At 37.0% G+C, this 15,551-nt stretch overlaps 1 protein-coding gene across 2 annotated transcripts in view; it reads left to right on the top strand.

Annotated features, from left to right (window-relative positions):
* Positions 1 to 15,551, top strand: part of NMS (neuromedin S) — a 543,705-nt gene that overhangs the window by 350,965 nt on the left and 177,189 nt on the right. For both annotated transcript variants that reach the window (XM_044071128.1, XM_044071127.1), the window contains one exon: positions 3,917 to 3,952. In XM_044071128.1, the coding sequence (XP_043927063.1) occupies positions 3,917 to 3,952 (36 nt within the window). The remainder of the gene's footprint in view (positions 1 to 3,916; positions 3,953 to 15,551) is intronic.

Genomic DNA, 15,551 nt, shown 5'->3' with positions numbered 1-15,551 from the left:
TTAGATTTATTGGAAAAGTTAGCAAAATGGGAAGAAAAATAAAATAGTCACCCTAGCCAGAGTGAATATTGGGTTTAGAAGCATGCACATTTGAGCTACATGTGACCTTATTTGTAAATGTGATCATTGTTTTGGGCATTTATGATTACCTGTGCAAGCAATGGATCCAATATACAACCATCTGAACATATGCACAGACCTGTTATCAAACTGCTTCCTCCGCTTCAGGGTTGACTCCCTCTACACCCATTGGTCCAATGTGTGAATTGGTCTGGCAGCTAGTACAGATGATTATGGCTATGAAGTGCTAATCAGCTACTTCCTATAATCTAGGGTTTGATGTCATCTGTATGTCTCTGAGTAAGTAACTTAATTAGACAGTGTTCAGGGGAAATTCGGGTATGCTCCTCTATGGTTTACTCTACTGCATGCCAATGAACTACTTATGAATGTGTCAACTCATTTTATATCTGTGATGTTGTTACATTGCTTGCTACCACTGCATTTTTGTTATAGATGCATAATTAAGAAGACCTAAGTAATATCAGAGGAAAAATAATTTGTGGATCAGTACACTTATGTAGTTGCCAAACACACATAAATGCATTTTTGTAACTTCTTTCGTTTGTCAGGCTCAGAAAAGTGTGTTAGTGAAACTTTATAGTACTACGGTTAGCCTACAGGATTAAGGCTATGAGCTGTTAATGAGGTACATCCTGTACTCCAGGTTTCATTCCCTCAGATTCTATTTGTGTACTGTGTGATTCTGAGCGGGCCACATAATTGGGCTAGGCTTCTGATCTGCATATCCAGAAGCTACCTATAACACATTAAATTTAAGACATCAATTCTAAGTCTAAGTTTCACCCTTTAATGACATAAACAGTTTCCAAAACCAGGTATTCAGCCTCACAACAAAAAGGGGGAGCTTCAGGTATACTTTAATCATACCATCTTATATAAGTTAGGTCACTAGTCTACTAGCTTCTCAGCTGCATGAGACATCCCCATTCTGTCTCCTTGTGAGAAGGAAATGTAATGCTTTTACCTGCCTTGTACTTGCATGAATTTAAGGCCTTGCTAAAAATTTCAGGTTCCACATCACAGATAAGCATATGGATTGTAACTAAATCCAGTGCTTCTCTGCTGATAATCAACTTGCTTTTCATTCTACAAAGCCTCACCAAGTCTTCTCTGATTTCTGCCTCAAGCCAATTATGAATGCATTTTGTGTATGTGGACCTCTCACATCATCTAGGAGTCCTTTGCACATAGTGATATTAAGTACAAAATTCTTAACTACAGGTCTCGAATTGCAACATCTTTCTTGGCTGCCCTGTCTCCCCTATAATTTATATAAGTAGTAATTGCCACTTTAAGACATTTCTCATGAAGTTAAGCTCCATGTTCACTGTCACATGGTCTTCCTCCTTCAGCTGTTCTTAGCACAGTATTACATATTATAGACCCATAGCTTCCAGAGTATCTTTATTGCAGTACCTGTACCATTGAAAGAATACAGATACCGTCCGGTATCAGAGCAGGATCACATAAAACATATTGTTCAGCTTTTTACCAGCCATTGTAAGAGGTCTGCTAAAATACTCTTCTCAAATGACTGCCAGACAACCACACTATCACCAGTGGATATAACTGATGGAAAATGGCATGATCTGAACGTAAAGTACCATTTCACCACCAGGACAAATAGGAAATTAAAATGACAAAAATTTTAATAACATTTGCAGAAACATGTAAAATGGCTTGGAATACCAAATAAACTGGCAAATGAGCAGAAAATGTACCAGTCAGTCTCAAAACAGCAGTTAAAACTAGCAAAAAAAGCAGCAAAACAAAAGAAAAGCCATATCAAAATCAAAAGGCACATGGGTCTTCCCAGATGACTGGCCAATTTACCTTTCAACTGCACCAGCAGATATCTATATTATGCAACAAACAGTCTTTACCAACCATTATATTTCAACTAGGTATATTCATTCTGTTTCCATTGGTATTTTCAGGTTCCTTTATTCAATTCTTGATCTTGATTCAACAGAGTAATTTGGTAAAAAAATGGAAACAATTGTTTGAACAATTTGATCTTTTCAGTGTTGCTGCATTAATTCACCTTGCTGGTGACAATGCCTTGAAAATATTTAATAAACATAACCATAATCGAAGGCAGAAATCTGATCTAAATGTCTGTAAAGAAAATTCTTATGCAATATTGTAACCCCAAAAAGAATGTTATTTTGTTTTTAACACATCAAGGGCTGCAAAAGTTTATCAATCTATTCACGCCTCTATAACTATACTGAGGCATAGATCTAACGAGTAAATACGTAGAGCTGATTGATACACTGCTGAGAGACAGAATTGTCTGTGGCATAAAGAATAGTTAAGTGAGAAGTAAACTTTTGTCAGACCCTTAGTTAACACTTAGTTGATGATATGTGTAGAGCAATAGAATCAACACATATGCAAACAGAGAAGCTTACAGCGGACCTGTTTGTGAAAGCATTTGGTGTGTGCACAGGCAATACTGTTTCTAAAATGCTAATAATACAGCATTGTTGTCATAAACAGAATTTCAGGACTGAGTGTATATTAATAGCAATAGATTAATTTTACACTTGATACCGGTATGTAAAGAAGGCAACAACAACAATACCACAACTCAAGCAAGGAAAGTCCCTCTTTTCTATTTCATATTGTCCCTTTACTTCAGTAAAGTCTAAACAGAGCTATGTCTTTTCAAATGACATTTATTGTAACTGCTTTGACATTCTTAACCACTAAAAACATATCTTTGGACAGTGACAGTACTTTAACCTCTATATTCCACCTCCTTAGCCATATTCACACTGACACAGATGAAGAACTCACTGGTATAATATTATTAACTAGCTGAAAGCCTTAGATTCACTACAACATGTTTTACAAGACTTGACACATTATTAGTTACCACCCTCTTATCTTTAAAGAATGCACAGTTCTCAATGAATGCTCTTTCCAGGTTAAAGAAAGGCATGCTCTATTCCATCCTCAACATGTTAAACTATGAGTCACACACTACTTAACATTCTAGCACTATTTTATGCTTATGAAGGTATCACCTGGACGTGGAATACACCCACACTCTGCCATTAGCTTCACACTTGGAAATGACCTCATGGTAGTTTTCTGATGGTTCATTCGTTAGGCTTAGCACTGAACAAAATGAAATCTGAAGCCACTCTTCCCACGGATGCTATGACAGCCACACTCCTTCTCCCTATACAAACCCCTAAATTGTAATCATTGTTCCCCACCAGATTTCTCTCCTAAAACTGAAATTAAAACCTGATGCCACTCAGCTCACTCTTCTCATGCGAAGATGGTCATTAGAATGCTGTACAAACACATTCTCCCACTGAGGACCTAAAATATAGAATGCAGGTCCACTGAAGGCAAGGCCCCCACCAACTCTTTATCCCTTATGCCAACAACCACCTTCATAAATCATGAATTTACAGCTATCAGGATAAACAAATCGGTTTCACTGCCCACTTCTAGTGTGAAATGCATATCTCTGACTAGAGGAGGTTCATTGCTTATTTTCTATAGAATTACCCAGCACTTCGTTTTGAAGTGTCATTGTATCATTATTGTTGTATTACACTGTACTACTCTGACAGTATTACTTGCGCACAAGTTACAACTTTGGTTTTATAACAAGGCTGAAGCTGAAAATGAGCACTTGGGCAGTCTAGCTACCTTAAATATACAAGTAAGCAATTAACTACAATTATTTAGCTACCTTTTCAGTTAAAGTCATGTGTGCATCCATCAATAGATTCAACTTATATAAACATTAGAGACTTGAATACCACCAATTATGTTTGAAACTGAAGCACTATGATCTGTTGTGTTACAGGGAACACGGTTCAGGACTGCAGAACTTAGGAAAAAGGTACGTCAATGAATGCATTAATGCAATACTTCAATGACATCTGCATTCATGTAATACTTGTATGTTTCTGAAACATTAATCGATCTCTCAAGGTGTACCAGTTGTTCTGATCTTTTGAATACAGTGTGAAGCCTGTGAAGAGCAAATCTGTCTTACACAATATTCTATGTCACAAATGCTTTACTGCTTCCTCCAGCAAAATCTATAATTAACATCAGCTGCCTAAAAATCCAAAATCAGTTACTCAGCATTCTGGCATGCAGTGCATTTTAAAGATGAGGTTTATGTGCAATCATTTTTCTTTCTTTTTTTAAGTCAGGACTTTGAAAGACTGCGTGTCAGTGCAGACACAGGTGAATACTTAGATAACTGAAAAATATCAGCAAAAATATTTTTTGTGATGCCAAAATGATTTATCTGTCTTACCACCCATACTCTAGAAATGTGACAGCAAACAGAAAGAGAAAGAGAGAAAGAGAGAGAGAGAGAGATCTGAAATGGTATAATTATTTTTTGTGCTACAGACAATTAAAGATAAATTCATTCCAATCATGTAAAGGAAAGAAGCTTTTTTATTCTCTGATGCCATGACCAAAAACACACATTTTTTATACAGTTTATCATAATCAGTATAATAATTTGATATATAACAGATGATGATGTGACCATTATCAAATAGTGTAATCCCTATTTCACAACTAACTGTACTAATTCATTTATAGTCAGGTATCATTATATATATCAAGTATAATCAATATAATAATTTGATATATAACAGATGATGATGTGACCATTATCAAATAGTGTAATCCCTATTTCACAACTAACTGTACTAATTCATTTACAGTCGGGTATCATTTGGCCCATACTAAACAGTCCTTGGCAATCCCAAATTCAGAAGCAGGTGTTAAGATGTGATGTTTTAAATGCAGGCACATCAATCTGATGTATAATTCACTTGACATTTTACTATTTCTCTCAGTTTAATTTCTCCAAGTCTTTTGGGTTTCTAATATAATGACCGGAATGGACCCCATTCCTATGTCAGGGCATAATTAAAGTTTATGAAATGAGTATTGTTTCAGTCTTTGATGTTAGCCAAAAGTGCACTTTGCAGCACTCACTATGCATCCAAACATGACTCCTTCTGCAATTCATATGGAATTGCATGTGTTGATAACATACCTAAGTACAACTGTTGATTCGTTTTTATTAGGTTTATTACTCCTATCACTATTGGAACTGTCTGGGTGTCTTTCTTCCAGATTGCTTTCATATCTTGATATTTTATACTTTGTGTCTCTCTGTACATAAGGAATTATAATCACTAGCTGTAGCAATTTCAATGATCAATGCTATTTTTGTCTTTTTTTTCATGAACTACTATATCCAGTTTTCTCGCATCTATTTGTGAACTGCAGGCAATGCGTGATACTATGTGATGTACATTTCATCACTTTTTGTAATGCTTTGTTATTCAGGTTTTTAATTCTTCTCAGCTACTTCTATATTGTAGTGTTTGCACAATCCCCAGTGCAACAGTTTTGTCACATTAGTTTGGCTTTCAGTGTACTGGCCCTCTGACATGAGTGTATCACACCCAGCAAGAAGATGTGCAACTGTTTCCAATTCTTTTTAACAGAACCTACTTTTGTCTGTTTCTCCTCATGTTCAATGGACTTTGTAAACAAGCAAATGTGTAGGTCACTCTCCTGGGCTGACATTATTAACCTTTCATCTTTTGGCTTCAACTCACTTCACCTTAACCATTCCTGTGTCAAATCCTGATCAAATCTAGTAGATTTCTATATTTGCCCCTATATTTATGTGTTTCCACATTTTTCCCCTTCTTATCTGTTCCCTCTCATTATATCTTTGTTTTGTTTTTAGCAGACCCCATTGGTGTCTTATTTTTGTCTACTTCTGGTTAGATTTCCTGTCCCACTTGACACAGAAATGCCTCTGCTAATCTAAGCAGAGAAGTCATCTTAGACTTCCTCTTGTCATGTTAGCATGTGTTTGTCTGCACCAAGTTGTTTAGTATATTAGTATATGCTATTTGCATACTTGCACCTTGTTAACTAATAGTATTCGTGTATATGTGTTGTGAGTAGACAGTTCTAAGAAAATAGCTGCAATAACACCTTTATCTTTAACCCGACTGGTGGATACATTGTTATATGAAAAGCGCAGTCCAGGTCTGAACTGTCTGCAAACATAAACAGCTAAAGTTAACTTTATGTATGTGTCTACCTGTTTGAGCTAATATTCATAATCCCCTGGAGAGCACTCCGCTTTGGCTTCTAAGCAGCCCCTCACCCATCCACCCACACTCACCTTCCATTTCGCTTTTATTCCCTTCTGTGAGCAAATAGTATCCATAACTGATCAAATACTGTGTGTGCTTGTTAATTTAATTGAGAGCACAGTAGCCTACAGATACACGGATATGCTGTTTTCCACCTAATAAATAGTTAAGAAATGACTTACAGCTTCACAGCAGTTAGTGGTCAATTCTGATTGTTTTTCTTACACACAAACTTGCCTTTGCTTGGATCTTGGCTCATCCCACTCTGTTTGCCCTCACAATGCTCAGGCTCAGTCCGCTCCCCACCAATACCCATAATTTAAATGTAACCAAACCACACCCAACAATTTGAAATCACCCAATCTGCTATACTAATTACAACTAACCCATCCCATTACAAATTAATAGCTATCTATAACACATTTGCACACACATGTAAAAATGACTACCCAATAGAAACATACCCTGTAAACACACCAAACATTTCATGCGTAATCCCTAACCTCAGATAAGTGACATTGTAATATACTAATATCTTAACAAACAAGAATTTAACTTCCCTCAATACTGATCATTTTTCAAATAATTTATCAAACACAAATACTGTCATGTTTGTGCATGGTCTTATATTAACTTTATTCCTCAGGATTACAGCTAACCTCACCACTTACCATTTCCAACTAGACAATCAGTACATAAAGCAAGCAACAACATTTAATAACCCTACAATAACAACACCTAATAGCTTTTATGTGTCCCCATCATTGTTTATAACCACACTCACAGACCTGAAATAACATCAACTACTCTTTACAAATGAAAGCCTCCATAATATTTCCTTTAAAACTCACAATAGACTATTCAAGCTTTTTCAGTTGCTCAGTTACATAGCAGCCAAACTTATGCTTAGTGGTGACCCAAGCCCCGAAAACATGATGATATTAAACTCCCCAGTGGAATCAAACTACCTACTCCACATAAAAGGTCTGAAATACTACTACTAGTCCTAAATCTTAGAAGTATGCTGAATAAAATACATGAACTCAATGCAACTCTCTCCCTTTACAACCCAGACATTATCATCATTACTGAAACCTGGTTGAAACCACATATACCAGACATAGAAATAACCCCACTTGGTTACAATATTCTAAGAGCTGATAGAATAGAAAATAAAGGAGGTGGTGTGGCAATTATCTTTAAGAACATGCTCAACTTACAAGCTGTAAACATAAGTATTACTAACATTAATAATGCAGAGCTACTCATAACCAGATTTCAACTAAGCTAGGACAAAAATATATATATATATATATATATATATATATATATATACAATAGCTGTCTACATCCCTCCAGGAAACAATTCCAGTACAATCAAAATCATTCTCCAAAATGTCACAAAAGCCATATCACAGAAAACCATTATTGCAGGAGACCTTAACATAGACTGGATGACATGTAACTCTGACAATCCTCATGACTACTTAAACCTCCATGGTTTCACTCAAATGATTTCTCACCCAACTAGAACTGACATGAAAACAGATAAACAATTTATCTTAGACTGGTTCTTAACTAATAATCCCCAGTATTACCAAGCAGCAGGGTGTCTCCCAGATCACTTAAGTGACCACTTTGGAACTTACTTACTGAGAAATCAAAGTAACCCTACTAAACTAATCAACTTCCAGCAAATTTGTAATAAGAAAAATCTTAACTTACAGATTCTACTTAATATTCTTGAAAAAATAGACTGGACTCCTCTTAAGCAACTGCCCTTACATGCTGCTGGGTAGCACTTCGATGACACCTTCCTTACTATTCTAAACAGACTGCACCACCAAGAATAGTTCAAGTCAAAGCCAACTACACACCGTGGTTAACCCATGAGACACGCATCCTCCTAAAAACAATGGACAAAGCATGGCAAACTTGGGCTAAAAATAAATCCCTCCAAAACCGTTTAATTTACCAGCAACTTAGAAACAGTGCCAAACACCAAATTAAACTAGACAGCCAGCACTGCTATTCTAATTTACAATGGAAATACAGAATGAATCCACAAAAATTCTGGAACACAATCAATAACATACTTCATCCTGGCCAAACCACAACCCCCTCCCCCAACTTACCTGATAACACAAACAATATTGCTGAACAATTTAACATATTCTTCACTGAAAGTGTTTTAGCACTGACTAAGAATAGCAAGTCTCCCACAATGCCAACACCCAACAATCGATGCAATATTGTAAATGCATTCTCATTTCAGACAGTCCCAAAACAAAGTATTGCAAAACTATTAAAGAAGTTGAAACCCACTTCACTGGCAGCAGATGACTTGCCAGCAAAATATCTAAAATTAACAGCAGATGTTATTGCCTTCCCTGTGTCAATACTTATAAACTGCTCTATAACAGAACAGTATGTCCCAGCCATTTGGAAAATTGCATATATTGCACCATTACACAAAGGAGGTAATTCAATAGAACTAAAAAACTACCAGCCCATTGCTATACTTTCACCACTTTCAAAAATTCTGGAAAGATGTATCCACTTTCAACTTCTTAAACACCTTCTAAACAATAATCTCCTCTCATTGTCACAGCATGGATTCTGACCACATCATAGAACTACTACAGCTCTTCTAAGTTTCACTAATACTGTAAATAAATTCAGAGACGATGGCAAAATCATGTTTTCAGCTTTTTTAGACATGTCTAAGGCATTTGATACAGTTTCCCATCCTAAGTTACTGTCCACTCTGAAAAATCTTAATATCAACCCTGATGCTGTTAACTGGTTTCAAAGTTATCTATCTAGCCACCAGCAAGCTATGAAATGGAAGCAAGATCTATCCCCAATCCTTCCTGTTAGACTTGGAGTCCCTCGGGGTTCAGTCCTAGGCCCCCTCCTCTTCAGGATATTCATAAATGACCTTAATACTGCATCTTCTCAAGCATCTATCATACAATACACAGATGATTCAACCCTCGTATGTGCAGCATGCACAATAACTCAACTTCTTACAGTCACACAAAAAGCCTTCTCTGACATTGAAACGTGGCTAGCAAACTCACAACTCATTCTCAACCCTAATAAAACTAGACATATGATCTTTCATCCATCTAAACCTACTAACCTCCCAGCTAACTTTTATATCACTTCCAGTAATAATACTAAGATCTTCCCAGATTCCCAAACAAAACTATTAGGCGTCACAATCAACAACAGACTAAAATTTGACATACTCATTTCTAACACAATCAAAAAGGCTTACAAGAAGGAACAATGTATAGAAACAAAAAATTCTTAACAGACGATGCAAGAATAACCATAGCTAGAACCCACCTTCTCTCCTCACTCTTATATGCATCCCCCATATGTACCAACCTCAAAAAGTCAGAACTAAGTAAATTAGAATCATGTTATAATAAGATTGCCAAATTTGCAACAGATTCCACACATTAAACCCTTCACTGTCAATGCCTAAAAAATCCCTTCACTGTCAATGCCTAAAAAATCTTTAATGGTTGGAACTACCTCGTATTATGAACTATAACCAATTAATAATGGCTCACAAAATAATGCTCAGTCTTGACAACGTACCCTTCCTAAAATCTTCTACAACCCTACTCTAACATTCATTCTCTTCTATCATCTAACAAAGACTTACTAAAATAACCAAAGTATCCAATACAGCAGGCAACTCTCTTTATTCTAACTTTGTTGCTAAAAATTAGAATACCCTTCCACATATTATTAGATCCATAAGTAATCTTAATCATTTCCAAATATCTCTCAAAAGACACTTATTTGAATCCTGTAACACTCCAGGTTAACTATTAACTTAGCACTACTTATACAAGTTGACTGTACGTACTAACTCTGTTAACATATCCCTTCTAACAACACTACTTCTCTAAAAGTAGTTACATTCCTAGCTGCAACTCTCACCATGGAAGTAATACTAACTATGCACTACTCTGCCTAAGTGATTCTCCCTACTTAATTTCCTGACTAATGTTATGTTTCTCCACATATATAAGTTCAACCATATATTTATCTGTATTCAAATGTTTAAAGTCTTGTTCTACTTGGTACTATGTATATATTTTTGTTTTTACATTTTTATCCTGTAAATTTGTTAACACTCATTTTTTTGTCAATTTTGTTTATAATTTCTGTTACTTGTTGTGATAATTTGTATGTAAGCTTAGACTGGAGCTTTTCTCCCCAGGCCTCCACTGAAAATGGCCACTGTCCCAGTCGGACCATCCCAGTAAACAAATGTAAAATAAATAAATAAATAAAAAATGTTTTAAAACTTTCACTGTGTTCTGATCTGACAAGATCAGCAGATATGTGTGCAGTCCCACGACTGCAGAACTATATATGTAATCAATTTCGAGGAGGCCCATACCTCTTTCAGAGTGAGGAATTTATAATCTTGGTATACACTGATTTTTATATATTGATCGACAAGCAGGAAGAATTTTTCTTGTTTTTCTGTCCAGATAATCCAATATCTTTTGGGCCAGTCAATCACACCAAAACTGTAAGTTAGAACAGGAAGAAGATCAAATTGATTTATTGCTTAGACTTTATTCCTACATGTCAACACTGTTTTCAGTATTAGTTTTAGTCTTCTGTTACTGAGTTTTATTCGCATTTGTTAATGTTTTATTGCTGATACTTCATCAGTTCTCAAATATTTATATACTCTGTCCCACTCAAGTTCCTTTATATCACATTCCTGTCCTACGTTGATATTTTCTTGGTGTTACAACCTTCAGCTTTAAATGTTGCTTTCCAAATGACATCTTTATATCATCTGAAAAAGTTTTTGTATTTCATGTGTTGGCTAATTGATGACTCATGAGTCACATGACTTACTGTTCTGTTGATCTTTTTATAAGATAAGGCACAGCAATTACATACCATGGTGATGCCGCTTATTCACAACTGATTTTGCACATTCTGTGCGTGTACAGAGCTATTTCAATATTGCTTGTTTGATTACCTTATGTGAGAGAGAGATAGATAAAGGAGATCAGAAAAGTGGGCTTGAAGGAGGAGGATGAAAGAATAGAAATGGGAGATAACCATCATATGGTCACAGATGCATTCTACAATATCATAGTAATCTCGAGTGCTTAGCATATCCTGTTCTAATTTTTTGTGTTTGTCCTGGAGGGCTACCAAGATAACCCACTACGTTTGGACCACCTATCCCAGGGTTTCTATAACCCAGGTGGGTATTTGATTTTTATTATAAAAACAGAGAGAGAGAAAAAAAGAGAGGCCTACTAAAGATTGTGTGTAATCCTTTGAGCAATCCTGCTGTTCCTGCTAAACTCACATAATAGCATTAGGCGATGCATTGAAGAAGTTCCTTCTGTCTGCATCAGTGATGCTACATTCATTATTTTATATCAGACAGCAGAATATTCCTTGTACAGTTCTGTCACCTTCCTTCATACTCATGGACGGTCTAACACACAGGCAAACTAGGCAGTAGCTTTGAACACTGTTTATCCACCTCTGCTCTTCTATCATTTACTTCCTTTTTCTAGGTAAAGAAATGGGCATGTCTCTTTACTTAAAAAAATAATTAAAGGGCAGAAAAGCTCTCTTATGCCATACCTCTCAATTGTACCTCTTTGAGTGGTAAATTCTAATTTCCAGCCTTATTTAATAGGCTGTTACAAAACATCTGCTAGCTCCTTTAAAAGATTCATGGATTAAGTTGCATTTTTTGGAGGTTGGGGGCATGCAGTATCAGAAAGTATCAGATGTTAGGGCCACGCAATGAGTTGAGGAAAGGTGACAGCCTGGAAACTAAATAGTAAAGCAAATGGAAAAGGAAAGCATGTTTTGGAGGAAAAGTAAATGAAGTGTCACTTGCCTCATTGTCTTTATCTTGGTCTCTGTCTGCTTCTTTTTTTCAGATTGAAAGAACCTCTAGGGTCATAGTGGGAAACCACAAGGATGCGGGAGTTAAGACTGTCAAACCTTAGTCTGTCACTCAATAGAAGATTTTGCTGCAGCCTGTAAGGAGCTCTGCTGTGCAATTATGCACTATGTCCTTTGTAGAAGACATGTAATGGGTGGAAGGGTAACATTAGCAATACATACACGCTGTATAAAAAGCTTAGTGCTGTGATTTTATTTTATTAATGCTCTTTTCCAGCACCCAGGGGTGACGTGCATATTACATTTCTACTGTACTCCTTTTTCAATACTTATTTTTACTAATACCTACAGCATATGTGTAGTGCTTTTTGCTGTAAAGAGAGAATGAGTAAGAGAAAGAACCCCACTGCCATCTTTCCTAACCTATCATTCTTTAAAATTTGAACAACAGCTCATGAGAAATACCTGATATAAGTGCTCCAACATCCAAATGGATGTTTAGACACTTGTACTGATCCAAGCTTGTTACAGTGCTGTTGTGCACTCTCATTTGTACTGATCCAAGCTTGTTGCAGTGCTGTTGTGCACTTTCATTTGTACTGATCCAAGCTTGTTACAGTGCTGTTGTGCACTCTCATTTCTACTGATCCAAGCTTGTTACAGTCCTGTTGTGCACTGTCATTTGTACTGATCCAAGCTTGTTACACTGCTGTTGTGCACTCTCATTTGTACTGATCCAAGCTTGTTACAGTGCTGTTGTGCACTCTCATTTGTACAGATCTGAGATGGTTGCAGTGAAGTTGTGCACTCTCATTTGTACTGATCCAAGCTTGTTACAGTCCTGTTGTGCACTCTCATTTGTACTGATCCAAGCTTGTTACAGTGCTGTTGTGCACTCTCATTTGTACTGATCCAAGCTTGTTACAGTCCTGTTGTGCACTCTCATTTGTACTGATCCAAGCTTGTTACAGTGCTGTTGTGCACTCTCATTTGTACTGATCCAAGCTTGTTACAGTGCTGTTGTGCACTCTCATTTGTACTGATCCAAGCTTGTTACAGTGCTGTTGTGCACTCCCATTTGTACTGATCCAAGCTTGTTACAATGCTGTTGTGCACTCTCATTTGTACTGATCCAAGCTTGTTGCAGTCCTGTTGTGCACTCTCATTTGTACTGATCCAAGCTTGTTGCAGTGCTGTTGTGCACTCTCATTTGTACTGATCCAAGCTTGTTGCAGTGCTGTTGTGTACTCTCATTTGTACTGATCCAAGCTTGTTGCAGTGCTGTTGTGTACTCTCATTTGTACTGATCCGAGATGGTTGCAGTGCTGTTGTGCACTCTCATTTGTACTGATCCATAATGAATACAGTGCTGTTGTGCACTTCCTTTTGTACCAGTCTGAGATGGTTGCAGTGAAGTTGTGCATGCTTATTTGTACCAATCTGAGATGGTTGCAGTGCTTTTGTGCTCCCTCATATGTACTGATCCGAGATGGTTGTAGTGCTGTTTCGCACTTTCATTTGTACAGATCTGAGATGGTTGCAGTGAAGTTGTGCACTGTTATTTGTACTGATCCAAGATGGTTGCAGTGCTGTTGTGCACTCTCATTTGTTCTGATCCAAGCTTGTTGCAGTGCTGTTGTGCACTCTCATTTGTACTGATCCAACCTTGTTGCAGTCCTGTTGTGCACTGTCATTTGTACTGATCCAAGCTTGTTGCAGTGCTGTTGTGCACTCTCATTTGTACTGATCCAAGCTTGTTGCAGTGTTGTTGTGCACTCTCATTTGTACTGATCCGAGATGGTTGCAGTGCTGTTGTGCACTCTCATTTGTACTGATCCGAGATGGTTGCAGTGCTGTTGTGCACTCTCATTTGTACTGATTCGAGATGGTTGCAGTGCTGTTGTGCACTCTCATTTGTACTGATCCATAATGAATACAGTGCTGTTGTGCACTCTCATTTGTACTGATCCATAATGAATACAGTGCTGTTGTGCACTTCCTTTTGTACCAGTCTGAGATGGTTGCAGTGAAGTTGTGCATGCTTATTTGTACCAATCTGAGATGGTTGCAGTGCTTTTGTGCTCCCTCATATGTACTGATCCGAGATGGTTGTAGTGCTGTTTCGCACTTTCATTTGTACAGATCTGAGATGGTTGCAGTGAAGTTGTGCACTCTTATTTGTACTGATCCAAGATGGTTGCAGTGCTTTTGTGCACTGTCATGTGTACCTATTTGAGATGGTTGCAGTTCTGTTGTGCACTCTTCTTTATAATGATTGGAGATGGTTGTGGTGCTGTTGTGCACTCTCATTTGTAACGATCCAAGATGGTTGCAGTGCTCTTATGCACTCTCTTACATAAAAAAGAATTTAAATACTTACACATATTTGTGAGGGTTTAAATGTATCAATACTGCCTTCACATCACTGCAGAATTTCTGTACTGATTTAAATGTTATTATTTCATTTTGGCATTGATGATCACACCCCCAGAGAGCTTCTGAGGCCTCCCTCACCCCACCCTATCTATGATTCTGTCACATTTTTGCAAAACCTGTTATTCTATTAACATTTTAAGTCAATAAAAGTAATACTTAAAAGTTGTCCACGAGTTTGGTTCTTAGTCACTTCTTCTTGAGCAAAGAAGTTGAGAGCTCTGCTGGGATGGGATTAGTGCTAGTGGCAGCTGAGAAAAGGGCTTGGTGAGCTACTTGGACTGAATACAGAATTGTCAGCATAGTCTAGTAGGCATTATTTATTGCTGAGAATGTCTTTTGGATGAAATTTTCTTTCAGAAAGAAGAGAAAATGGCATCTTTGATTTTAAACAGAATTTCATACTTACAGCTGGTTTGGGTGGTAAGTGGCCATATCCAATTTACTCTGGATCATTTACTCTGAACATACATTTTGCAGTAGGGTCTATGTTAAATCATCGAACGCTTAAAAAAGCGAACGATGATTTATCGAGTCCATGTAAGCAAAACCTTACAATCCCGAACGCTTAGAACAGCAATTTTTTTCCAAGGGAAAAAAATCGCTGTTCCACAAAAAAAAAAAAAAAAAAATTATAAAACATTACATAAAGGGGGGGGGCTTTGCCCCCACACTCCCCCTACTTAAATATACCAACTCCGAGATTGTTCTACAGTCACAAAAATGGCAAAGTAATGGAAGTGGCCAAGCGATTTCTTTCCCAGGGAAAGAATTCACTTATATGCCGTTTCGCTATTTTGCCTTTATGTGCTTTCAGGTTTGATCAAGACGCATTCGAAAGAATGCGTCTTTGATCATTTAATAAGAACCGTTTGCTGTATACATGTGTCATTGTTTGCTATTAGGTTAGTATTTTCACTTGTTCACTACTGTCCAAAG

The sequence above is a fragment of the Protopterus annectens genome, chromosome 5.part0 (genome assembly GCF_019279795.1).
Source record: "Protopterus annectens isolate FY-2018-M chromosome 5.part0, PAN1.0, whole genome shotgun sequence".
In the NCBI taxonomy this organism is placed as follows: Eukaryota; Metazoa; Chordata; order Ceratodontiformes; family Protopteridae; genus Protopterus; species Protopterus annectens.
The sequence above is the reverse complement of the archived record's forward strand: the minus strand, read 5'-3'. Positions and strand labels throughout refer to the sequence as shown.